This window comes from Poecile atricapillus, assembly GCF_030490865.1.
Source record: "Poecile atricapillus isolate bPoeAtr1 chromosome 3 unlocalized genomic scaffold, bPoeAtr1.hap1 SUPER_3_unloc_1, whole genome shotgun sequence".
Lineage (NCBI taxonomy): Eukaryota > Metazoa > Chordata > Aves > Passeriformes > Paridae > Poecile > Poecile atricapillus.
Window position 1 is genome coordinate 21,501 of NW_026708972.1, and position 24,109 is coordinate 45,609.

General features: G+C 45.6%; 1 protein-coding gene across 1 annotated transcript in view; it reads left to right on the plus strand.

Moving 5' to 3' along the window:
• Positions 1–23,795, plus strand: part of LOC131573950 (echinoderm microtubule-associated protein-like 6) — a gene marked incomplete at its 5' end in the record, with an annotated part of 44,967 nt that extends 21,172 nt beyond the window's left edge. The window contains 14 exons of the mRNA XM_058828296.1: positions 8,995–9,073; positions 10,065–10,194; positions 10,749–10,847; positions 12,385–12,558; positions 13,230–13,438; positions 13,875–14,032; positions 14,639–14,753; positions 15,191–15,379; positions 16,402–16,574; positions 17,263–17,425; positions 17,890–17,993; positions 18,981–19,134; positions 19,407–19,507; positions 20,194–23,795. Coding sequence (XP_058684279.1) covers positions 8,995–9,073; positions 10,065–10,194; positions 10,749–10,847; positions 12,385–12,558; positions 13,230–13,438; positions 13,875–14,032; positions 14,639–14,753; positions 15,191–15,379; positions 16,402–16,574; positions 17,263–17,425; positions 17,890–17,993; positions 18,981–19,134; positions 19,407–19,507; positions 20,194–20,218 — 1,873 coding nt within the window. The remainder of the gene's footprint in view (positions 1–8,994; positions 9,074–10,064; positions 10,195–10,748; positions 10,848–12,384; positions 12,559–13,229; positions 13,439–13,874; positions 14,033–14,638; positions 14,754–15,190; positions 15,380–16,401; positions 16,575–17,262; positions 17,426–17,889; positions 17,994–18,980; positions 19,135–19,406; positions 19,508–20,193) is intronic.
• Between the last annotated feature and the right edge of the window lie 314 nt (positions 23,796–24,109).

The following is a 24,109-nucleotide window of genomic DNA, read 5'->3' on the forward strand; positions in this document are numbered from 1 at the left end:
GGTTGTCACTGTTAAAGCTGGAATTTCCTGTGGCACAGGCTGGCTTTAGGCTGAAATATTCTATAAAAAAACTAGCTGGGAGGGAAACAGTGTTGGAGAAGAGAGCAAAGAAAAGAGGTGAGAGCTGAGAACAGAGGGTGAATCCAGTGAAACACAGACCTAAAGGAGGGGATGGCAAAATCTGATGGGACAGAACAGGAGCATCTATAATCAGTAAATTACATTTCCCCGCAAAATCTGGAGCAGTAAATCCCTGCCTGTGAATCCAGCTGGTGACTAGTTGTGAATCCATTCTGGCTATTTTGATAGAATATTTTCTTATAAATGGGGGTTCTTTTCTCAGGAGTTTTCCTGCTCTTGCCCTGCACTGGGCACTGACACAGAAGACTGCTGTGGGTTAACCCACAGAAAGAATTTCAGCTTAATAGCTCTGTTATTGCAAAAGACAAAATGGAGTTAATACTCCCAAATCTCATGTAGGCCTTGGAAAAATAAGTTTCTGTCTTTGAAATTCTCAAAGAATGCAGTGCTGAACATCTTGAACAGAGAGTAATTAATCATTTTTTTTCAGTAAATGTGCAAAACAGAAGAATTGGGTGTGAAATGTGGGGTATGAACAATAAGAAGAAAAATGTTTTAACAATACCATGCAGGAGGAGGATCAGCGATTTTTACAATGAAATGTTGGACAATAACCTTCTCTTTTCCCTTTCTTTTAAGAATATCTCTTTTCCTCAAATAAAGAATTTGTTCTTCTGTTTTTCTACAAAAAGGCATAGTGTGTCATCTGGTAAACATAAATGTTTGCAAATTGAGTTAAAGAAAGTAAAATTATTGTCTTATCTTGGGTGAATTGCTAAATTGTTAGAGGAGTATTAAGTAGCAGTGGTACAGATGTTTCACACCAGAAACCCTTGTACCCTCCAGCTGTTTTACTCTGCTTTGATGATGCAAAAGCAGCTGTGGAGTGAGTTTAATTGACAGATTATGCTGGGCTTTAAAATGTCTTGTAGTCAGGAATTGCGGATGATTTCAGCAGGAGCATCAGTGTCTTGTGCAGCTTTTCAGCACCATTTCCAGGAGTGAAAATCCCCCTTCAGGTCCCTGGGAGCTTCCCTTGGCAGCTGTGGGATGCAGAGGGATGGCTCTGGAGCCCTCTCATGGAGAGCAGGCTGTGCCCAGCCAGTGTCACAAAGCCCTGGGGAAGCTGCTGCAGAGCCCCCACAGCTCCTGCTCTGCTGGACCCTCCTGAAACGGGGACACAGCACCTCTGGCTTCTGGAGCAGCCCCTTCACAATGGCTGCACATGGAAATAACCCATCCCATTTATATCACCAAGCTCTGGACTCAGGAGAGGAAAAAGCAAGGAGGTCTTAACATTCTATCTTTTTTTTCTTCTTGCTGTGCCTGTGTCATCAACAGTTCCGTACTTCATTTTAATCGAGGTTAAAAATAATCCCTTGTTGCTGTCCTTCCCATCTTTTCTGCTTGAGTCACAGCTCTTGTACACATTTCTATCTCCTTTTTAAATTATAGATACTTCAGTACAATCACACCTTTGGTATTTGGAATTTGTTGTTTTGATCAATCTGACAACAAATCTCATAATTTTCATATGTCACTTGTTAAGCAAAGATAATTCGATTTTCCTTCTTCAAGGGATTAATATAAATAGTGAGAATTTATAGTAAAATAGTCAGAAGCAGCAACTTGATGGTGAAATGTCAGCAAAAGTGCATTTCTGAGGGTGTTGTGACTGGGTAGGGCCTTCAGCAGTGAAAGGTGCTGGGGTTTGGGTGCAGTAAGACAGGATTAATGTGTTGGCTACTGCAAGTCTGTAATTCCTGGTGACAGTGGGACAATATGGGCACAATCCCAGCTGTGAGTGCCTCAGGCTGAAGCTGACTTCTCTCAGAAGATGTATGAAATATGAGGAAAGCTTTGTAGCTGTGCCAAATTCCATCTTTTCTGAGAACACAAAAGAATGTAGCAGCTGGAAAAGGGTTTGTTTGCCCATGACAAACTCCTGAAATCCCCGGCTTGACTGTTCTTTGCACCTCCATGGGTCCAAAGTGACAGTTGATCAATCCAGGTGAAATGGAAACTCTGCAAGTACTCAGCTGTCTGTGCTGAGGGAAATCCTAAATGTTCAGGGAAATCTAAGGCCCAGGGCAGCAGGGCTTGAGGATGTGGAGTCTTGAAATCCCTGTGCCCAGGCCTGAGAGAAGAGGCAGCAAGGAATATTGAAGGCAGCTCCCAAAGCTTTAGATTTTCTGCCAAAGGCACAGCTGAAGTGGCTCTCCCAGCCCCTCCAGGTTTGAAGAAGGGAACCCAGAGGATGTGTGCCATTCCCTTTCAGGCAAGTGTGTGGGGAAACCAGGTAGGCTTTTGAGGAGGAAATGTTTCTGGAGGAAATATTCCAGATCTTTCCCTCTGTCATTGTGCCATATGTCTGTCTGAAGACCCCAGTGATTGTGCACTTAAAGGCTTTTGTGCACTGAATGCTCTGGCATTGGTAATGCCACTCACTGCCCATGTGCACAAAGCTGCCTGGAACAGAAACTGTGAGCAAGTCCCAAGGCCTGGAAACTGCTGCCCCACTTCACTGCAACTTGTAGTGAGGGTCTTGGAGCATCCCCCTTGCTGGATTTGCATCGTGGCTTTGAGAAAGGAAAAATTGTGAAGGTGTAGAGAGAAGAAACTCATAATTTAATAAGTTTAAATTAAAGAAAGGAAGAAAAGAGGAAAAGCAGGTTTCTTGTTTAAGCAAGAGAAGTAGGGCTAGTTGGGGCTGCTTGTTGGAGGCAATGACTTGGAGCTCACTGGGGTTTTCACTTTTAATAGTAATGTTTAGAGGGTGAACTGTTGCTGAAGTTATTTTCTTATGCAATCAAACACTTCAAAGGGGCCATGTGGCACCTGTGAGACACGTCCATCTGTTTAATCTTTCTGCTTGCTGGAATAAGCTCACAGGACTCTGTGCTTCCCTGATAGAGAGTGGTAAATCTGAGAACCTCCAGGTACATTGTTCCTGTAGAAATAACAGTTCATTGTTCAATTCAGGAGGAGTCTGATCTCAGGAACTGTGATGGGACTCCTGAGAAGATTGCAAGTGTAGGGTTGGGAGCTGAACTGTACAATGATGAGTACATACTTAGGAGTAATAATAAAGTTTTCCCTGAGAAAAGAAAATTACAACCCTTTATGAAACTTCTTTTTCCTGTCTAACTTGAATCTAATTAAAATAATCATGATTCTGCAAATAATAATAAATAATCATTCTCTTGAGAATTCTCTGGAGGAGTGTAGAAGTTGCATGACAGATTTTACTTGCAGGTTTGAATCAAATCACAGTCTGGTATTTTTGGGGGGATCCAACATTTCCCATCCCCATCAGCAGCTGCAGTTTTAGGCTGGCAAAGTGACAGGAGAGCTGTGGCTGAGGGACGGATTTAAAGCGTCTTGCGGTTGTATTGGTGTGTTTGGTTAAGATCATTAATCTATTGTTGTTTCTCTCTCCTCTCCCTAACCTTGTTGTTTTTCTTCTCCCCCCTTTCCATGTCTTCCCTCCCACCCCTGCCCTTGTCTCCCATCCTGTCCCCGTGGCTGCCCCCCTGGTCAGGAGCGGGGTTCCCTCGAGAGGGGCTGCAGGATCAGTCTCACGGGGCGGGAGCTCCCAGCGCGGCGCTCCCGCTCCTCGGGACCCCCTGGCCACTGCTGGGACTGTCCCAGACAATCCAGGACAATTGTAAGCTCTGCTGTGTGTCACAGGAATTGTGCTAGTTTGGAAAAGGGCCGCTTTTTGAACTGGGACCATTTAAACCACGATGAGTTGATATGATGAGAAGTAACACGAGCTTGCTGACAAGTGTATTGATGTTACTAATCTCAAAGGCAAAGACCTGTTTGCATTTGGCCTCTTACTAACCCCTAACACACCCCCTGCCTCTGCAGCTCTCCTTTAGCTCAATTTGCATGACTCCACATAAACCTGGTGATGGGAACTCCTTCAAGGCAGGTGGAATGTGTAGAAAACAAAAAGCAGCATTAGCATGTTTGTCTGGTTTTCTGTTTTCTCGGCATCCTGGCTTGTCTCGCTCTCCACGAGTGACCCACCTCAGAGCCCGGTCTCCATCGTGGTGTTTCTCATGTGTAATCATATGTCCTGATAAAGATGAAAAGTTACAGAAGTTGTATTTCCTCTCTTCAGATGTTACTCATTAAATTATCGATTTCTTTACAACAACATAAGCTAATTTATATAAGCTTCCAAAATAGCCCCCACAAGTGTTTGCAGCACAAAGTGAATTATTAGACATATGGTTACAGCCTTGGTTCCTGCACCTTTACACACACACGTCTGTGGGTGCAGTGGAAAGCTTTGAGTGTGAATCTGTGTTGTGTTTATGTGTAGGTGGGGACTACTCAAAATGTATCTGGAAAAACACATCCTTGGGCTGGAGAAAAGAACTTTGAGCTTGTTCCAGCAGAAAGCCCCTCTCTGAGAATGAGGGAATAATCCTTTGGAATATTCCCTTTCCCTTTCTCAGCAGCATTATGTCAAGTTAATGCACCCTAAATGCATTTGACAGCCTGCTGGTTTCATCCCAGTTGTCCCCAAGGCTTGTACACATTGTGACTGGTATTTGCCAGTCCCTGCCACGCAGCTGAACTCAGTCAATCTCACTGCTCCACAGGTCAGCACAGAGCTGCCTCAAAGGTCTTCTGTGTCTGTGTGACACTTGGGGGGTGGAACTGAGGGGTGCCAAGGTCACCACGTGTTCCCACCGCTTCTCTCTCTGCACCTGGGTGCTCTCTGTGCTGAGGGAGATGGGAAACACTCAGCTCTCCTGAGGGCTGCTGTGCAGGAGGGAGCGCAGGGATGATGGAAAAGCCGTGTTTCCCATGTGCTGTCACACACAGGGAGGCTCTGCCATACAGGATTGGTTCTGTGGTTTTATTTACACAGCACAGCCTCAAAACGTGCTGGAGCTGTGCAGGGAATAACAGAACAAGTGGAAAAGACTCTTCCTCCTGTGTGTGAGGGACAATGTGTCCAGGAGTGTCCAAGGTGTGAGGGGCAGCAGGTCCTGCTGCTGCAGGAGCTGTTCAGGGAACACCTCCCCAGGCTGCTCAGGACAAAGGCCTGCAGGTTTCATTCCGTGATTGCCCTCCTTACTCACTGCTGCAGTGCTCTTTGCACTGGGCACTGAGCTGGGATGACCTGGGAATGCAGTGACCACCTGCCCTGACAGCCTGGGACAACAGCTGCCCCCACCACATGTCCTGCAGTACTTTTGGATTTGATTTTGTTGGGCTTTTTTTAACATTTTTTTATTTAAAAGAGTGCATCAGCATGCATGTGAAGTTATAAATATTGTAACCATTTTGTCAGTCCTTTAAAAACATAATTTACCACTGATCTTTCTCTTGTTCTGTTTGAGTTTTGCTTTGCTTTATTTGAAAGTAGGGTATTTTCATGTGGAATCTTATTCTTCTTGTTGTCTTATGACACCTACATAGAAAGTTATCTTAAGATAGCTACAAAGCAAAAGTAACAGCAGGAAAAGTTGTATGTAAATCTCCTATGTATGTTGGGATGGGAAAATCCAAGGGTTTAGAATTTACAAAATCTTTTAATCCCTTCTCTGGGAAGGGATTAAAAAAAAAAGCTCAAGGAGTTTTGCAGCAGTTTGGGGGCACCTGGGAGTCCCCTCCTGTCGCTGGTGAAGGGCATTCTTAAAAGCTGCTTTTGTATTTTTTCTGAAATGAACAATGTATTTTTTAAACCTTGGATTTTTGTTCTGTTGCCCAACCCAACCCTACCAGCCTCACCTCTCCTTGAACCTTGCTTTCTCTTCTCTGGAGCAGTCCTGCTCATGTTTGTGTAGATCCAGGTGTGTTCCCTCTCCAGTTCGCAGCCATGTAAATCCATGTCTGTCTCCCTTTTGGGCTCGAAGCTTTTCCCTGCCTGTCACCTTCTGGCTTGCAGGACACTCTGTCCATCTGTCCCTGCTCCAGACCTGCTTGGTCCCGTTTGTGTGAGGCTGTCTCTGGAGTTCCCATGCTGTTCCCATTGGCCTCGGAGCAGAATGTTTGTGTTCTCCCCAGACAGCGATCGTGCCCTGTGCCCTGGAAACAGGAGTGGGTTATATCCCCCTCCCATGGAATTTATCATAACAGTTTTTGTTCTGCTTTTTCTTTTGACCTTTATTTTCCATCTAAACAGATTTAGCTTTTTTCCCCTCATAGTTTGGCTCTGTTCTCTAAGATCACATCTCTTTCCTCTCTCAAGGTGCCCCACTCTTCCAAAACCCCATCCCTCTTCCCCCCAGCCCAGCTCTTGTTGTGTCCATCTCTTGCTCTCCATCCTGGTGCTGCCTGCTCACCCCAGCCCTGGTTTGGGCTTCTCTCCCCTGGTGGCTGGAGGGAAAGTTCACTCACATCCTTTCACATTTCTGCATGAAGGTGGTGCTGAGGTTTTGTCAGTTTGGATCTGGACTTCTATCCCTGACTGACAACTGCGTGTCCTCACGTGAGAACACCCTCAAGATTGCCATGAGTAACAGAAATCTTCTCTGCTGAACACCCAAAGAACTGAAACCCTCTAATATCTGACTGTGTCTTATCTTCCCCAGAGCTCCTCCGTGCCATAACGTAATCTAAGCACGTTTGTTTTCAATTGCTGCAAAGAAACCGTTAATGCTTGTGTTATGTTTTAACTTGCTTTCCTTTGGAGGCAGGGAATTGTCAAGTAAGTACTGCTGGGGAGCCCAGCCGAGGCCTGGATTGCTGGGAATGTGCCTTGCAGGTTGCACAGGTCCAACAGGCCACAGGGATGTCATTTGCTACAGTGCAGATTTCTTGTCTTGCCGGTGTCATCTTCTGTAGCAAAACAAACTAGGTGTAGTCACAGGCTTGTTAAAAGTGAAATGATTTCTTAGAATGTTTCAGATGTGCTGCTTTCCATTTGTTTGATTGAGATGGTGATGGGGCAGTGAATGCACACGTGTGTATATATACATGGCCATGTATATATGAATGCACACAACATCTGTGTTTGTGTGTGCTGTGCCTAGGTATCTATAAAAGTATCTGTGTGTGTGTGTGTGTCTCCAAATGAAGCCTCATGCTTACAATCTGGTGACTATCAAGCATGTCACAGTGGTAGTGTTCTCTTGCTTTCATGAAGTATTTTGGCTTGCTCTTGTCATAAACTTTGATATTCCTAGGTAAAGAAATGTGGAAACTATCCAGTCTGAAATAACACTAAAACAGAAAAAAGCATACAAGAAAACAATTGTTTTCCTAAGTGCCAGTTCAGAGGCCCTCATAAATCTGGGCTGAAATGAAATAATGAATTTATTTTGTCAGAGTTTTGTAATAATTTCCTCTGCCCCTTCCCTGTCGGTGGCAGCACCGCTGCTCAGTCCTGCTCCACCCAGGGTCACTCTGGGGGACTCGAGTGACCCTTTCTGAGGAAATAAAGGTACTTGTTCCCTGAGGACAAGGCAGGACAGGCTGTCCTGGGAGTGACTTGGCCTCTCCACAGCAATTGTGGGCTAAATTGCAGCGGAGCTGGGATAGAGAACAATCATCCATTGTGTGCAGTCTCAGCGGTGCCTGGGACACTGTCAGCTTCCTACCAGCCCAGCCAGGCTCCTGAAAACAAACCAGCCAAGGAATCCCATTCTGCTGCAGTGCAAAGTGTGCAGGAAGCTTGGATGTAGCTCCCCTTTCCCCTCCATCCTGCAGGATCTTTGGCTCCGAGCCTGCCCAGGGATGCCGGGTGCGATGTTTCTGGGTCTGTGCACTCTTTGGTTTCTGTTTTAGTTCTTGCTGGCATGCTTGGATAGCATGTGTTGTGCCCAAGGAATGACTGCTGCGCTCTCCAAGTGCTTGTGCATGAGTCTCGTGCTCAGAAGTGACTCCTAAACTCTATTAAGTTTCTTGCTTGGCTTTATTTTGCTGCTTCCAAGGGGATCAAGGTAATTCTTTCACTCTCTTCGTGTCGTGGGCTCACCTGCTGATGTGCTTGTTGGTCCTTGTGTGCCTGGGACGTGGGTTAGGCTGGAGACCTCCAGCTTTGCTGGCTCAGAGCTCGGGTTGTCCTACTGCTCAATCCCACAGGGCTCTGCCCATCGTGCCTTTAATACCTTCCATGAAAAATCCAGCTCCAGAAGAAGCAGCTCCCTATACACAAAAGGGATTTCATTCTTCTCCAATTAATTTTTTGCAAAATGGGAATTACTGGTAGTTACGGTCTTGGGACGGGAACAAATTTCACAGCATGTGGAATGTAATTGCAAGGTCACATTTTACTGGAATTGTAAGCTCTGGGAATGCTTTCCAAGTGCTCCCCTTAGCTCTGTCCCTCTTTTCCCAGCAGGATCAACAGCAGCAGCAGAGGTTATCTGGCCTTACAGACCATTTGCACACATCAGATTTTGTCTCAACCCATGTTCTGCATTTGTCTCTTCAGCTACTTTTAGCAACTATAATTATATCAAAAAGCTTTGCTGGCCTCAGTCTCCCAAATTCCCTTGGATGAATGACTTGTGCATTTAAATGCAACCATTTTATCTTTAATATGACTTTGAGAAGATCTTATTGAAGCCATATTAAGGTTTTGGGGTGGGGTTTCTCAGAAGAAGCAAGGCTGGGCAGAGGTCAACTGCCAGCTGCAGAAATTGCTTCAGATCATTTCTGAAAGCACCAATTTGCCATCATTTCATATTCAAGGATTTTTCCATGGATTTAAACCATTGTGGTTTGGGGTCTTTTGTTTGTTCTGCCACTCATCCACAAAGTCTACATCAATGTTTCTGCTCTTTCTCTCCTAAAGTGCAGGATTTTAATCAGTTTATTGTACCACCCTGAAAAAAATCATACAGGGGCAACTGTCCATTTGCTGCTCACATGTGCTGTGGTTTTGAAGACTGTGTTTTACTTTCAAACATATTGATTGTCTCCTTTTTTAAATGTTCTTTTCAGGCCACCCGTGAGCAGAGCTGCTCCTCAGCCTGAGAAACTGCAGAAGAACAATGTCAACAAAAAAAAGAAACTGGTTGAGGTCAGGATTAATATTTATAAAATTTCTTTATAAGTAACATGTGCTGGGTGAAATCCATCCCTGGTTTGTCTCTCAGTGAAGGGCAGGTACAATCACAGAGTGTGTGCATTCCCATGCTCCCTGCTCAGTCCCAAGGGAAATACATCCAGAAGCAGCACTTTGGCCCAGGAAAAATCCTGTGCAGGGTTTTGAATGCTGGAATTTGCTCATTGACTTTGGAACTTCTTCCCAAACCACTTGTTTGAAGTCCCTCATAACATGCAGAACAAGGAATACTCTGTGACCTGTGTGGACAATTTGCACCACTTGGTCTGTGGTTAATTGGGATTGTTCCCAGTGAGCTGTGATTGTGTTTGGGACAGTCATTAAGTCTGGCTTCAGGGCTCCAAGGCAGCTCTGACAGCAATCCATTAACCATCCTGAGTTCCTGCAGGAAATTTCCTTGGCAACTGCTCCTTGTAAGCTGCAATTACACCTTTGATTAATGTCTTAATTACAGAGTTGCTTATAGCCTGCCCTGGCTTCCTTGAAGGACTTTAAGGTCAGAATTTGGTCTGTGGAAATTTGGCAATTTATGAGAATGAATTTTGAAAACTCTGCAGATGGCTTCTTTAAAATATCTGATAGCCAAGATAAATATTAAACTGTGAGGGGAAGAGCAATAAAATCAAACATGTTCTGTGAGTTGTATCTGTTTGGAATGGAAATTTAAAGAACTGGAACATTTATAGCCCTCTGAGTAATTAAAAAAGAAAATAATATAAGTGCAGTGCTTTAGCTGAACAATTAAAAGTTGTTGATAGCCTCTGATAATGTTATGCCTCAATAAACGAGCAGAGTGGGGATAACTAATAATTGTTTTGTTATTCTATTGCCTCTACAAGATATTTGTACTTGTGTAATTTAAAATTGTCCTTGAGTGGTCCAGACTCTGAAATCCCCTTGTTTTTCCTTTCATTTCACTCTTGTTCTCTTTGTTTTCCTGGGCCAGGAGCTGGCTTTAGACCATGTGTTTGGGTACAGAGGATTTGACTGTCGCAACAACCTCCATTACCTGAACGATGGTGCTGATATTATTTTCCACACAGCTGCAGCAGGCATTGTCCAAAACCTCTCCACTGGTAATTCCACTTGAAACACTACTTGGAGATAAAATTGCTTTATAAAGAAAATGGTTTTGACCAAAAGCCTGAACTTTTTAATATTCCCATGACTTTCTCATATTTTTCATCCTGATAAGTAGCACAAACCCACTGTAGGTGGCCTTTGGGGACTCCAGTCCTAGGACAGCCTCTGTGGGCTGGGAAACAAGGACGGCCCCACCTGTCCTTCCCTCTGCTTCCCCCGTCACTGCCTCAGTTCACTGGGATTTCACTGGGAAACCCGGGCTTGCATCGGCAGCTTTGGTGTTTCTTTGGTGGCTGTGGGCTGATTCTTGGGCTGATTCCCTGGCTGGATGGATCATTTCCCAGATATTGCTTTAGTATCCACGGCGTGTGCTGATGGTTGTGTGCACAGAGCGTTTGGGAGCGGTGCCTGGGGGTGAGAGCAGGGCAGCCTGAGCGGCCCCTCCTCCCCAGCAGAGTTTGTACCAGGCTGCCCAAACACTCTGGGCTCCTGTGGTGACCCTCCCCTGGCTCCTGTGGTGACTGAAATCCTCTCTGGGTGTTGTTAGGCAGCCAGAGCTTCTACCTGGAGCACACTGATGACATCCTGTGCCTGACGGTGAACCAGCACCCCAAGTACAAGAACGTGGTGGCCACCAGCCAGATCGGTACGTGACCCCCACGGCAAACCTTCCTCACTCTTTTCAGGGCACTGATTTATTTGGGGCTTTTCTGTGGGGGAATTTTACTTCTTCTTTGATTTGGAAGAAGTAATCAAGCTCCAGGGTTTTCTTACTCTTTCAATTCCCTTTCTGATTGTGATTGTGATTGGATTTTAGAGTTAATTGTAGTGTAATCATATTTCAGAAGGCAAGCTTTGATAAACTGCCTAATCATCTCAATAATCTGATTTATAGAATTCCTTTTTTCCTTCCTGTGTTCAAGGCACTGTTTAGCAGTGAGAATACACTGAGCATCATTTTCTCTGCAGGAACACAGGAGCTGTACAGAAAAGGCCAGGAACAGAGAGAGATCCCAGCAGAGGTTAGGGCACGTCCCAGGGGCCAGCTGAGAAACCACGTGTATTTGTGTTTATTATTTACCTGCAGAGTCCTGCAGGAGCACACATTCCATGGGGAATGCAGGATGAGTTGTCCCAAGCCTTGAGAAGGATCTGCTGCCTCTCAGCCTAATGCTGGAATAATTAACTTTATGGAGGAGAGCGGGGTCAGAACATCCCCTCAGCCCATTCCAGAAGGAGAATGGAATCCTGGAGAATGTCCATAGGACAGGGGCAGGGAATGGTAGTGATGAACACAGTGCCAAACACAAACCTCTGCTGCCTGTCCTGAGCACGCTCACTGCAGCTGGAATGTGGAGGGAGCACCCAAACCTGCTCTGGGGTGCCAGAGCTGTGCAAAACTCTGATTTCTGTGGTGTGGAAAAGGCTCCTTTGCTAGGCCTCAGGAGATCAGTGCTTCTGAGTTTGGGTGATACTTGGTATAACTTGAGATTCACTTCACTTCTGAATTTAACAATTTTTAAAACCTGCATGCCTTTAACATTTCTTTTAGATACCATTTTTAAAACTTAAAAGTACTAAATATTGTTGCAATATTTGTGTATAAAAGCCGATATACCCAAAAAAGTTCAACAATATTCCTGCTTCTTTGTTTTGTTGATTTAATCCATATCCATTCCCAAGTTTTTAATTTTGTTTTCCTTCTGGTGCTGATGCTGGCACTTCAGCACGTGCCACATGACTTATTTCACCTATTGTTTTCCCTTGGTGCTTCCTCATTTGCCATTGCTCTCACAATGCAGGTGACATGACAGAATTCCCAGGTAAGGCTGATTTGTTTGTGAATTTAGCAGAGTCCTGTACGAGTTCCATGTTGCCTCGTTGTATCTGTGTGAACCATGGATACAAGTGAAACATCTGCAGGCAATTTCTTTTGCATGAGGCTCTTCATGAATGTTACGTTGTTCTTTTAGAACTTGTCTGACTTCATGGACTACAATGATTCCCTCCCTGTGTTTTGCCAGCTATTTTGGTTTCTCTTTGTTTCCCAGTAGTGCTAATCTTCAAACAAATCCAACCCCCCCAACTAATGTCTGTCCAGGTTAAATGTTCTTGAAAAATGCCTGCTTTGCACTGAAGCTCTCCAGAATTCATTCTGGTTTTCTGCCTCTCTCTGCCCGCAGGTACAACCCCCACAATTCATATATGGGATGCCATGAGCAAGCAAACCCTTTCCATGCTGCGCTGCTTCCACACCAAAGGGGTCAATTACGTCAACTTTAGTGCCACTGGCAAACTTCTGGTGTCGGTGGGAGTCGACCCAGAACACACCATCACCGTCTGGAGGTGGCAAGAAGGTAAAAACCAGGGGGAAATCACATTCCTTCAGCCTAACAGAGCTGTGCACAATGATTGCCTTTGCCTTTCAAGCCTTTGGACTTTTGTGTCCTCACTCTGAGTATCTCAGTTAATCAGTTAAAGATGGCAAAGGGCTAGAAAATATGAACAGGAAGATAAGTTGTAAACACCTGTTGTCAGTGGAAATTAAGAAAAGAATGATGCTTAACATAAAATTACATGAAATTAGGGACATTTTTTCTTTTTCTTTCCCAAAACACTTTAAGTACTGTGCTGGAGATAGGCCTTTGGGAAGTAATTTCCAGAAAAGAATTATCTTTGGAAAAGGTGGAGGGGGGAGGAAAAGTGCCTCAGCTCATTAGTGTGTCCCTGTGCATTTTTCACCAGATGATAGCCAATATTTCTGTGTTATTTCACTGACCCAGGAGACAGATTGTGCTGTGAAGGCCTTACATCTGCATTTCCTAAATCTGTGGGGTGCAATGGAATAACCAGGGACTTTGGGAGTTGCATTAAGATGTTTGATACACTAAATAGTGCTGGGATTTGCAGCTTTCAGCATCTGGGATCTCCAATCCAACACCAGCTCAATTTAATTGATAAAATCATATCAGAGCTTAATTCCTCAGGTAAATTCAGCTTTGTTTTTATCCTTTCCTGATTAACCCAGGGGCTAAAGTTGCCAGCAGGGGAGGACATCTGGAGAGGATCTTTGTTGTGGAGTTCCGCCCGGATTCTGACACTCAGTTCGTGTCCGTGGGGGTCAAACACATGAAGTTCTGGACCTTGGCTGGCAGCGCTCTGCTCTACAAGAAAGGAGTCATTGGTTCCATGGAAGATGCCAAAATGCAAACCATGCTCTCTGTTGCCTTTGGAGCAGTGAGTTCAAATTACCAGCTACAGGATTTTACATTACCTTTGTATTAAACCTGCAAGGGTCAGTTTTCTTTGCTGAAATCCAACCCAGTGCTTGTTAGTGAAATGTGGATTTAAAACTTGTGCACCTTGAGATGCTTCCCTGAATTTCCTGAGCACAACTGGGTGGATGTTTTCTATTAAGTTCTGTGCACACCTAATACCCTGGGGTTTTTTTGGTTTGTTTTGTGTTTTTTTACTTTGCTGGTTTAATTTAAACTCTGATTTCTCATTTCACGTATCATTTTTTCTGCTAATGGTATTTGGTGTGATATCACCAGTGGTGACAACCCAGTGTGGTCATTAAGGACTTTTAAATTTAATTTAAAGAATTTGACTTGAAGCTGAACAAAAATGCCGAGGCGTGTATTGTATCAGAGATTGCTGGTGTCTGTTGCAGAATAACCTCACGTTCACTGGTGCCATCAATGGAGATGTGTACGTGTGGAAGGATCATTTCCTGGTCAGGCTGGTGGCCAAGGCTCACACGGGACCGGTGTTCACCATGTACACGACTCTGCGGGACGGGCTCATTGTCACTGGAGGGAAGGAGAGGCCGTAAGACACAGGATCTTCCTAAAGTGCCCAACTTCTGTCTCTCTTGTGTGGTTTTTGTTTTCATTTCTATCCAGCACCCCAGAGATTAACACTCTCTATGCTGTAGCTGTTTCACTCTCAGTTTTGCATGACCTGCCCAGGTGGCTCAGTGAGTGAAGGACTAAAGGAGGACACTTGAGGGTCACAGTGGCACAAGTTCTGCAGCAGGGCCACACTGAACCTCTTTGGGATTGATCCAAACACCTGGATAAGCTCTCATTGCCTGAGCTCCTGCCATAAGTGGAGTTCCCTTCTTTGGTTCTGTCAAGCTACAGCCAGCCTCTCCCTGTGGAGATGCTGCAGGTGTTGGGATTACCACAAGAAACAGAGATTTGACATTAGTGGCAGGAGAACAGTTTGGTTTGTACAGATCATGGTGCTGTTTAAAACACCAAGTGTGAAAGCATTTAATTTTTTTATTATTTACTTCCCATTGCACCATAATGAGGTGTCCTGATATCGAGTGGAGGGTGGGTCAATGCATGTTTTGTGACTCAAGCAGAAAAATGCTGTTGGGATGTCTGTGTGTCAAGGAGCCCTGCAGGTAAGAGCAGGCCTCCTTTGCAGCACGAAGGAGGGAGGAGCAGTGAAGCTGTGGGACCAGGAGATGAAGCGGTGCCGAGCCTTCCAGCTGGAGACCGGGCAGCTCATCGAGTGCGTGCGCTCCGTGTGCCGGGGCAAGGTGAGGAGCGGCCTCAGCTGCTTCCCTGAGCTTCTCTCTGCTCTTTAAAGCCACAAAACCCCCACTGGCAGTTACTGGGAGGCCGTGAGTTTTGGTAAAGTGGAAATAACAGAGTGATTTGACTTGCTGCAGTCACTCGTGCATGTGTTTGAATTGTAAATGAGAAAGGAGCTGTGATGCTGCACAGGATGGCACCTCCCAGCCATTATTAGCTGTCTCTATTGCATTTTGTCCAGGAATCTGACACATTCCTCGATAACACCACCTCTGAGGAATGTTGTTTTATCTTTCCAATCAAGTAGCCATTAACCAATTACAAACTTAACCTGTTCATGCATTTTCCAAGTATTTGCCAAGGAAGCTGTGGCAGTTTAGACCATGGCAGTTCCTGCTACACTGACCACCTCTCTCCACTCCTTTTCTTTGCCTACAAACAGGGGAAAATCTTAGTGGGAACAAAAGATGGAGAAATCCTTGAAGTAGGAGAAAAAAATGCTGCTTCAAACTTGTTAATTGACTGTCATATGGAAGGGGAAATCTGGGGCTTGGCAACTCACCCCTCCAAAGACATATTTATCTCTGCAAGCAATGATGGAACAGCCAGGATCTGGGACCTGTCGGACAAAGTGAGTACCGTGAATGTAAGAGTGATCAAAAAGGAACATTTTATCCAAGCACCCATTTTTTGTGCCTTTGAGCAGCCCTGGAATGAGAGCAGGGTTTTGCCTCTGTCCTGAGCAGGTTTTGGCTTTGTTTGGCCCCAGTTCTTTCCTTGCTGTGAGTGTGAAGGTGAATCCTTGGTGCAGGAGAGGTGTCCCACAGCCAGCACTCCCAGAGGAATGCAGGGACTCACCAGCACACCTGCCCATGGAGTGCCTTTTGTTGGGCATTGCTTATTTTGATCTAAATCTGCAGCCTGGGGGATCAAGGAAGCGTTTTAGTTCCACATTGCCAGTCTGGGTGACACAGACTGTGCTGTCACACACAGCCCCTGGCCATCATTCTGCCTTCCTGGCAGGCACGGCTCCCTCCCCTTCAGAGCCTTCCTTTGGAACTCTGCATGTTGCCTCAGGGATTTTTCCAAGCCAAATTGACTAACAACAACCATTTTTAAAAACAACAAAACATTTGAAAAAAAAAACACCAAAAAGGTTTCTGCTCACTTTGGCCAGCATAAACCTTTTCAAAAGCTTGTTACCTGAGCTATCAGGAATTAATTTGAATGAGGAAAATGAATGTATTATAAATACAACCAGCTAGGTGAAAATGCAAGAGCTTTCTAGGACGTTTGGAATTGGAAAGCTCTGTGCCAATCAGCAGTTTGTTGAAGGTGTCAAAGCCACCCTTGAAACAAATTAGGAAATAGATTTTTCAGCTCCTGCTAAAAAGTCCTTTTTCTGGTGTGAAAGTGGATGTCAGTCTACAAAATAATGCAAACATGAACCCCCCATCCGAATCACATCTCTATTTTGAAGTCTGCCTAGCGACATATGCCTGGTGGGATGCGAGTCTCGGTGTGACATTTCAGGTTTATGTTTAGAGGGAAACAGAGACGATTTGTTTTTAATTAAGCAAGTTTTATACACTTTGTGTTTGGAAGCTGTCCGTGTGCTGGGGAGGTGTGAGCCTGTTGCGTGTGTCCCCGCAGAAGCTGGTGAACAAGGTGAGCCTGGGGCACCCCGCGCGCTGCGCCGCCTACAGCCCCGACGGAGAGATGGTGGCCATCGGCATGAGGAACGGAGAGTTCGTCGTCCTGCTGGTCAACAGCCTCAAGGTCTGGGGCAAGAAGAGGGACAGGAAATCTGCAATTCAGGACATCAGGTAGGAGGTGCTCAAAACACGAGGCTCAAGGAAACGGCCTTCGAGTGCCAAGGGGATTTGCAGAGGTTTTGCAAGTCTGTGTTTGTTGAAAGCTGTGAGAGCTGGTGAAGGGCACTGTGGTGGTGCTTTAATTCAGTTACAGCCACACTGCACAGCTGTAATTATGGGAATGAATTCTGCAGATTGCAGTTCCTGTTGCTGACTCCCAGAGGATTGCTCTGTACGCTCCATGCTGTGGCTTTATGGGAGTGCAACGTTAACATCATTTAACCACAGAGTCATGGAATGGGCTGGCTTGGAAGTGACCTCAAAACTCATCCAGTCCCACCTCCTGCCATGGGCAGGGACATTTTCACCATCCCAGGCTGCTCCAAGCCCTGTCCAACCTGGCCTGGGACACTTCCTGGGATCCAGGGGCAGCCACAGGTTCTCTGTGCACCCTGTGCCAGGGCCTGCCCACCCTCACAGGCAACAATTCCTTCCCAATATCCCATCTAACCCTGTCCTCTGTCAAAGATTTCCTGAGTCTTCCTCTTCTCTTAAGCATCAAGTTTTGGGTTGGGCTCAGTCTTGCTGTTGATAGAAGGTTTTTTGTGTTTTCCATTAAAAAAAGTTGCTGTCACGTTAGCAAATGCAAATCTTGCACTGAACCAGCCAGTGACATCCCACCCCACGTTTTACTGTCTAGGATCAGTCCAGATAACAGGTTTCTGGCAGTGGGCTCACAGGAACATACTGTGGATTTTTATGATCTCACTCAAGGCACAACCCTAAACCGAATTGGCTACTGCAAGGACATTGCCAGTTTTGTCATACAGATGGACTTCTCTGCAGACAGCAGGTACATCCAGGTATGTCTGGGATAGCCCAGAGCGCTCCAGCTGTGCTAAGGGCAAAGCATTACCCCACATCAATGGAATGGGAACAAAGCTAAACACAAATTGTGGATTATAACCATATGAAAGCAGTTCTCTTCCTCCCTGAGGCTGGGATGTGTGTGAGAGCTGGGTTAATTTGTTTTAATTAAATTGTTGAAGAGGTTTCCTTCAGAAATGTTTCTGATTTAGTAAAATTAGGTTGAGATAGAGGAGAGAAAATCTGTCAGTTCTGCATGTGAACATCTCCTTCCATCATCATCCTGTAACTTTATTATTCCTTTATAGGGCACATGATGAATTCCAGATAATGAGGAAAAAAGATAATGTCATCCTAGATGGTTAATTTCTGATAAAACCTGTTAGGACTGCTGGAACTCTTAAAGAAAATGATGTAGTTATTAGCAGAGTTTCCAGGTTATTCCCTTTCCCACTTTCAGGTATCCACAGGTGCCTACAAGCGTCAAGTTCACGAGGTGCCACTGGGAAAGCAAATCACAGACCCTGCAGTAATAGAGAAAATCACCTGGGCCACGTGGACCAGGTAACACCCGACAGGAGCATGGGGCCAGCACTGGGGCCAGCTCCCAGCGTTGGCTGTGTCGGTGCTGACACATCCCCAGGGCCTGGCAAACCTGTGAGCACACCCAGCCTCTGCTTCCTCAGAGCTCTGACACCCCTGCGGTTTCACACACAGCCGTGGCTGCTCGGTGTCTGCGGTAATTGGTGCTGCTAATTACACCAGGGGCTGTCACAGAGCCACAGTGGCTCATTGCCACTCACAGCAGGCTCTGGGCCACTCCAGGCAGCTTTGTCCCACATCAGCAAACACCAGCAGCATGGAAGGCCTGGAAACATTTGATTGTTGTGTCATTAAAACAGTTCCTGATGTGGATGCACACAGGAATCTGCTCCCAGCACTGCAGAACTCTGTCTGTGCTCCTCCTGTGAGAAGTGGGACAGGCCAAAGGCAGAGCTGGCAGTGGGTGAGAACCAGGCAGGGCTAGGAGAAGGTAAATGAGAATCCTCCTACTCTGACTGCGCTGCTGGCACAAAAATCTGCCCCAAATTCACCATTTCAGAAGACTCTTGACAGCTGCTGGGAGGGGGCAGATGCCTCTGACAGTAACTCTGTGGGTAAATGATTACAGAGAACTGAAGCCAGGGCAGAACAGCTATTTCTGAGAACAAGTGGACATCCAGACAAGCATTCCCTCAGTCAGGAACTCATGGCTGCGGAACAGTGTAGTCAGAAATCCCAGAGGAAGGCTCATGGAGACCAGAGCTGCACAAGGCGCTGGTGTAGAATGATGCCAGTGGTTTCCTGGGAAATAAACCTAAGGATTAATGGATAGAGATTGTTTAAGAATCACATAAAAATGCTGTATGTGTGATGGTCTCCATGATGAGCCCAGGGCAGTCATTTAGAGGGGACATTTTTATTTTAAATGCAGCAATTTTTTATTACTGACCTGTGTTGGCTTTAAGTCTTATGGTCTAATGCATGTTATTTACCTTGATTTTGGAACAGCATTCTTGGAGATGAAGTCATTGGGATCTGGCCACGAAATGCAGATAAAGCAGATGTCAACTGTGCCTGTGTGACCCACGCTGGCCTGAACATAGTCACAGGAGATGACTTCGGCCTGGTCAAGCTGTTTGACTTCCCATGCACGGAGAAATTTGTAAGTGCCTGTTTGATTTTCACCTGAGCAGCTTTTGCTTTTCCCAAACCCCTGGGCACAGCTGTCACAGCACCCAAGCAGCGTGGGCCATCCTCAGGAAGCTCCTACGGCATCCAGACTGCTCGGGCTGTGCCCCAGGCCGCCCCTGCAGCACCCAACCAGCACAGCCCATCCACGGGCAGCTCCCAGGAGAGAAAAGGCCTCGGGCTCAGGATGGCTGCGGGCACAGACTGTGCCTGGCACCAGCCCTGAGCTGCTCTCCTGTCCCACAGGCCAAACACAAGAGGTACTTTGGGCACTCGGCGCACGTCACCAACATCCGCTTCTCGCACGATGACAAGTTCGTGGTGAGCACCGGAGGGGACGACTGCAGGTAACTGGGGCTGGGACTGGGACAGACACACACAGAGACAGATACACCCAGAGAAAGGGACACAGACACACACACACAGGGACAGATACACCCAGAGAAAGGGACACAGACACACACACAGGCACAGAGATACACCCAGAGAAAGGGACACAGACACACACACAGGCACAGAGATACACCCAGAGAAAGGGACACAGACACACACACACACAGGCACAGAGATACACCTAGAGAAAGGGACACAGACACACACGTGTGCACACACACACACAGCCACACACGTGTGTGCACACACACAGACATCCCCCACACACACTGCACTTAGTGCACAGAATGGACACACACACAGAGCAACCATGGATACACAGAGTGCACACACTCAGATACACACACAGAGACACAGCCAGGCACAGCACACACACATATAGTGCAGACACTGCCCACAGAGCACACACAGAGACAGCACACACACACACACACACAATTCCCACATACACAGACAGTACACACACAGTGCTCACACTGCAGCCACACACACACACACACACACACACAGAGACACAGTCTCACACACAGTCACACACACACACACACAGAGTCTGTACTCCCCACACCCAGTGTGTTTATTTTCCTGGCTCCCTGGGCTGTGCCAAAGGCCAATCCCTGCTCTCCTCCTGTCTCCACAGTGTGTTTGTGTGGCGCTGTCTCTGAGGAGCCCCTGGCTGCTGCTGTCCTGCCCCAGCGAGGGAATGAATGTCCCTGGGGCTGCAGGAATCCCAGCCCTGTTGCAGGCTGACATTTCCAGATCACTCATCCCAACTTAGCGAGAGGGAATGGGAGCTGGCGTTGGAGAGCCCGACGCCCTTGCGAAGGAAGCTGAGGTCTGAAGGGTAACCTGGGGATCCCAAAGGGGTGAACGGTTCACTCACAAAGCTGCTTTTGCCTAATACTGTGTTGTTCAAACAGTGTCTGAAAAGGGAGAAAACGCTGACAAAATGCTGGGCCCTTTAATATCCAAATTTGTGGCTTGAACAAAGTTCAAAAAGTGGGTGGGTTTTAACCACACCTGCTTAAAACTCCAATTTAGTGCACTCAGTAAAGCTGGGAGGATTTAACAGCAGGCTGGGGAGGGGGGAGGTCATCCTTCAGCTTTCATTAATTGAAGGAGCAAAGTATCCTTTTTTTTTAAGTCCATTTTATTTTTAAATATATATATTTGGCAAAATTTTCTATCCATGAAGTGCCTTGGAATAATTTTCTAGTAGTTTGGGCTGCAGCCTTGCCTCCCCCCCCTGCTTTTCACACATGGTGCTATGACTCTCACCCAGAGGAGGGCTAAACCATTCTCACCTTTTCCAGCTGGGTACTTACATTATCCCTGGTTTCTGCTTTGGGTTTTTAATTCCTTCACAAGTGAACTGCCCGTGTTTCCAACAGCGAGCGGCTCTGTGCTGGCAGAAGGCCAAAAAGGGACGGCAGCTCCTGGGCAGCTGCTCTTGCAGCCGGCAGCGCAAGCTCAACTCCAGCAGTGAGTGAGAGGAGAGCCTTTGGACAGACTTGGTTCAAGAGATTTTAACACCAAGATTGAGGAGTCATTCCCCAAGTGTTCTGCATGCTCCCCATTTCTGGGAAAATGTGCTTTACACTCCTACAGGCAGTGGCCAGCCAGAATCTCGGCCTGGTGGGAAAAACCTCCATCAATTCCTATTTCCTGTTCTGGAGGGGCATCCTAAGCCTCCAAAGGAATCCCTGCAATGTCCCTAGAGCAGGGCCACGTGTGCCCTCCAGCCAGTCCGTGCTGCTTGCAAGCACAACATAAATCCCCTGGAACCAGGAAATGCAGCTTTGTTTTCTTTGGGAAAAGCTTTTCCTGGCTGACTCTGGGTTCCTCTCCCTGTCCCTGCTTCTCCCTCACTCCACAGAGCCCCTTGGCCTGGGGGACAGCAAAGGAGAGCTGCCTCCATGAGGAACTGGAACCATGGACAGATATTCCCAAAAGGCAACTCAAGCCCTTCACTATTTGTTAGAATATCTTGTCAAAACTAAAAACTCAAAGGACTCAAAAAGTGGAATTGGAGGAAGTTTAAAAAGGAATAGTAAATATGGGCAATGTCAAAATAGGTATTTAAGATACTTAAGATTCTGGGCATGGAACAACATCCATATTTTGAAATAATTTGAATTTCTTAATTGAAAGAAATAAAGGCTAAAGTAAAACATTTAGACTTACATTTAGTCTCTGAAAAGCAATAGTGCTTTAGTCCCAGTGCAGGACAATAGGCTTTTGAACTCTGGAACCTTCCTGCCAGTCCGTTTCTGCTGCCCACTGCACAGAAAAGTAGCAAAAACATCCCATTAAAGGAGTGGATTCCTGTCTGTTTAACACACAAAGTGCTTCAGCAACCTCAAAGAATCACCTTTTTTTTACAATTGAATTTATTAATGCCTTATATGACTATACAGCAGAGCAGTTTGTCAGATACACAGTACGAGTCCCTATGCAGTCTGTTTTTTAAAGCAACCTTCGGGATCAAATCCTGTTCTGTCAGGTGGTGCCAGCAGTGAGCACCTCTGCCTGTGTTGTAACCACTCATGTTTGCCTTCCTTCCACGTTGATTGTATCCCAAATAAAACCAGTTGCGTGGCAGAATGAATTAATCAACAGTGATGTGAGAAATATCTTCAAGCAATAGTGTCTGTCAGGAAAACACTTACTTACGGTTTGTATGTTTCTATGGTCTGGCTTCCTGTATAAAATGCTCAGAAGTAACGCTGTATTTTACTGTAAACTGAAATATTAATGCATGAATTTCTATTTTTCAATGGTCAAGATGCCATTCATTAAAAATCTGCATCTCAAATAAATTTGTACACAAGTTTTCAATGTCCAGCTCTTCAATCAGAATCAACACGTTGACCTGGAAAGATTATTGGGACTTATTTCCTTCAAACTTGAAAATGGCATCCACCATTCCTGTCTCAAAAATCCAAGAACCTGACACCCTCTGGAGCTCCCTGGGACTCTGGAGCTGGCCCTGAGCAACTCCTTCCCAGTGCAGAGAAAGAAAAGGGACCGTGACAAACCCACCCTGCACCGCGCTCTACTCGGACACTACTGCCACCACCATGGACAATGGATATTTATCACAATGAACTTCAAATAAACACAAATAGATTAAACTTGCCTCAAGAAAGCCAAATACCGGTATTATTTTATGTCTATAAGCTTTATTGATACTTGGGGTTTTGGGGTTGGTTGTTGGGTGGTTTTTTTTTGCTTTTTTGTTGGTTTTTTTTTTTACATTTCACAATGCATTCCACAGACTTAGTTCAGTACAGCTCAAACTGCAAGTGTATAAATTTTCACTTATCATTTCTTGCATAACAGGACAGGGCTTTAAGTTTCCAAACAACATTTGCAGCATTAGATACTCGGTCCACAGATTATCAGAGTCTGAGAGCTGGAGAAGTATTTGCTCAAGATCAACTACTGTACGTTTGTGCAACAAAGTGTATGCTGTAATTTTCTTTTACTCTATGTGGAGGTTCTTTGTTCTTTTCTCTTTTGTTGGTTCCAACAGATGCCAGTGTTTACAGAGACTTTTTAGTTTCTCAAGCTTGTGTGCTCTGGAGCTCGTCCAGGCCTCAGTCAGTTCTCTGACATACAAAGCACTGTGGAGCAGCTGAAAGATCTAAGCTTTGTGAAACACATATATATATATATTGGCAATTGATAAAACAATAAAATCACAATACAGCTATACTCATACCAAAAAGGCAAGATTTTTCAAAACTTGCTAAACTGGTATATTCTTCTAAAACATCTCATTTTAGAAAATCTGCATCAATCTACACAGACCATACACAGTGCACAAACTGGGAAGTGTTCTCCTCTGCCCCACCTGCTCTACACCTCCGGAACGCAGCAGGAACTACCTCTGATGAAGCAAATGTACAGCTGTCTCAGTCGTTTGTATTAGCCAGTGCTGCACACAGGATAAGGAAAGATGATTAGTTTTAGATCCATACATAGCAGCTTACAATACTTAAGATGATGAAACACATGGCAGTCAAAACAGTTATTTTTTCCTCAAACACTGCGTTGCTAAAAAATAAAGATCTGTGAAATTGCACTGCAATGTCAAGGGGTTTGCTATTCCCTGACCCTCCCCGTGTAAATCCAATGAGTATTTTTCCCCCTTAAAAGATGAACTTCCTATTGATAAGTTGCTTCAGGCTTTTTTTTTTTTATTCAGTTTTGCGCTTCAACCCGGGGATCTTTGCTTGGATCCTGCAAGAGGAAGAAAGACAAAACTAAATTTGAGTAACAGGAAAAAAGAAAAGGTTAAATGGAGTCTTAGAAACAGCAACATGGCAAAAGAACCCTCAACACACCTTTGTACCCAGAGCCCAATGGAACTGCTGAACTCATTCCCCCCTCAAGTGCACCTGCTGAGGGCTCAGGTATCACTAATGGGTTGGAATACACAGATTTCTATTAGAAATAATAGAGGCTCGTTTCAGGACAGCATCAGCAATAAAGGAGCTCATTTCCCACCCAGTCCAGAGTTAGAGACCTTTTCCCTCCTTGGCCTGGCACAT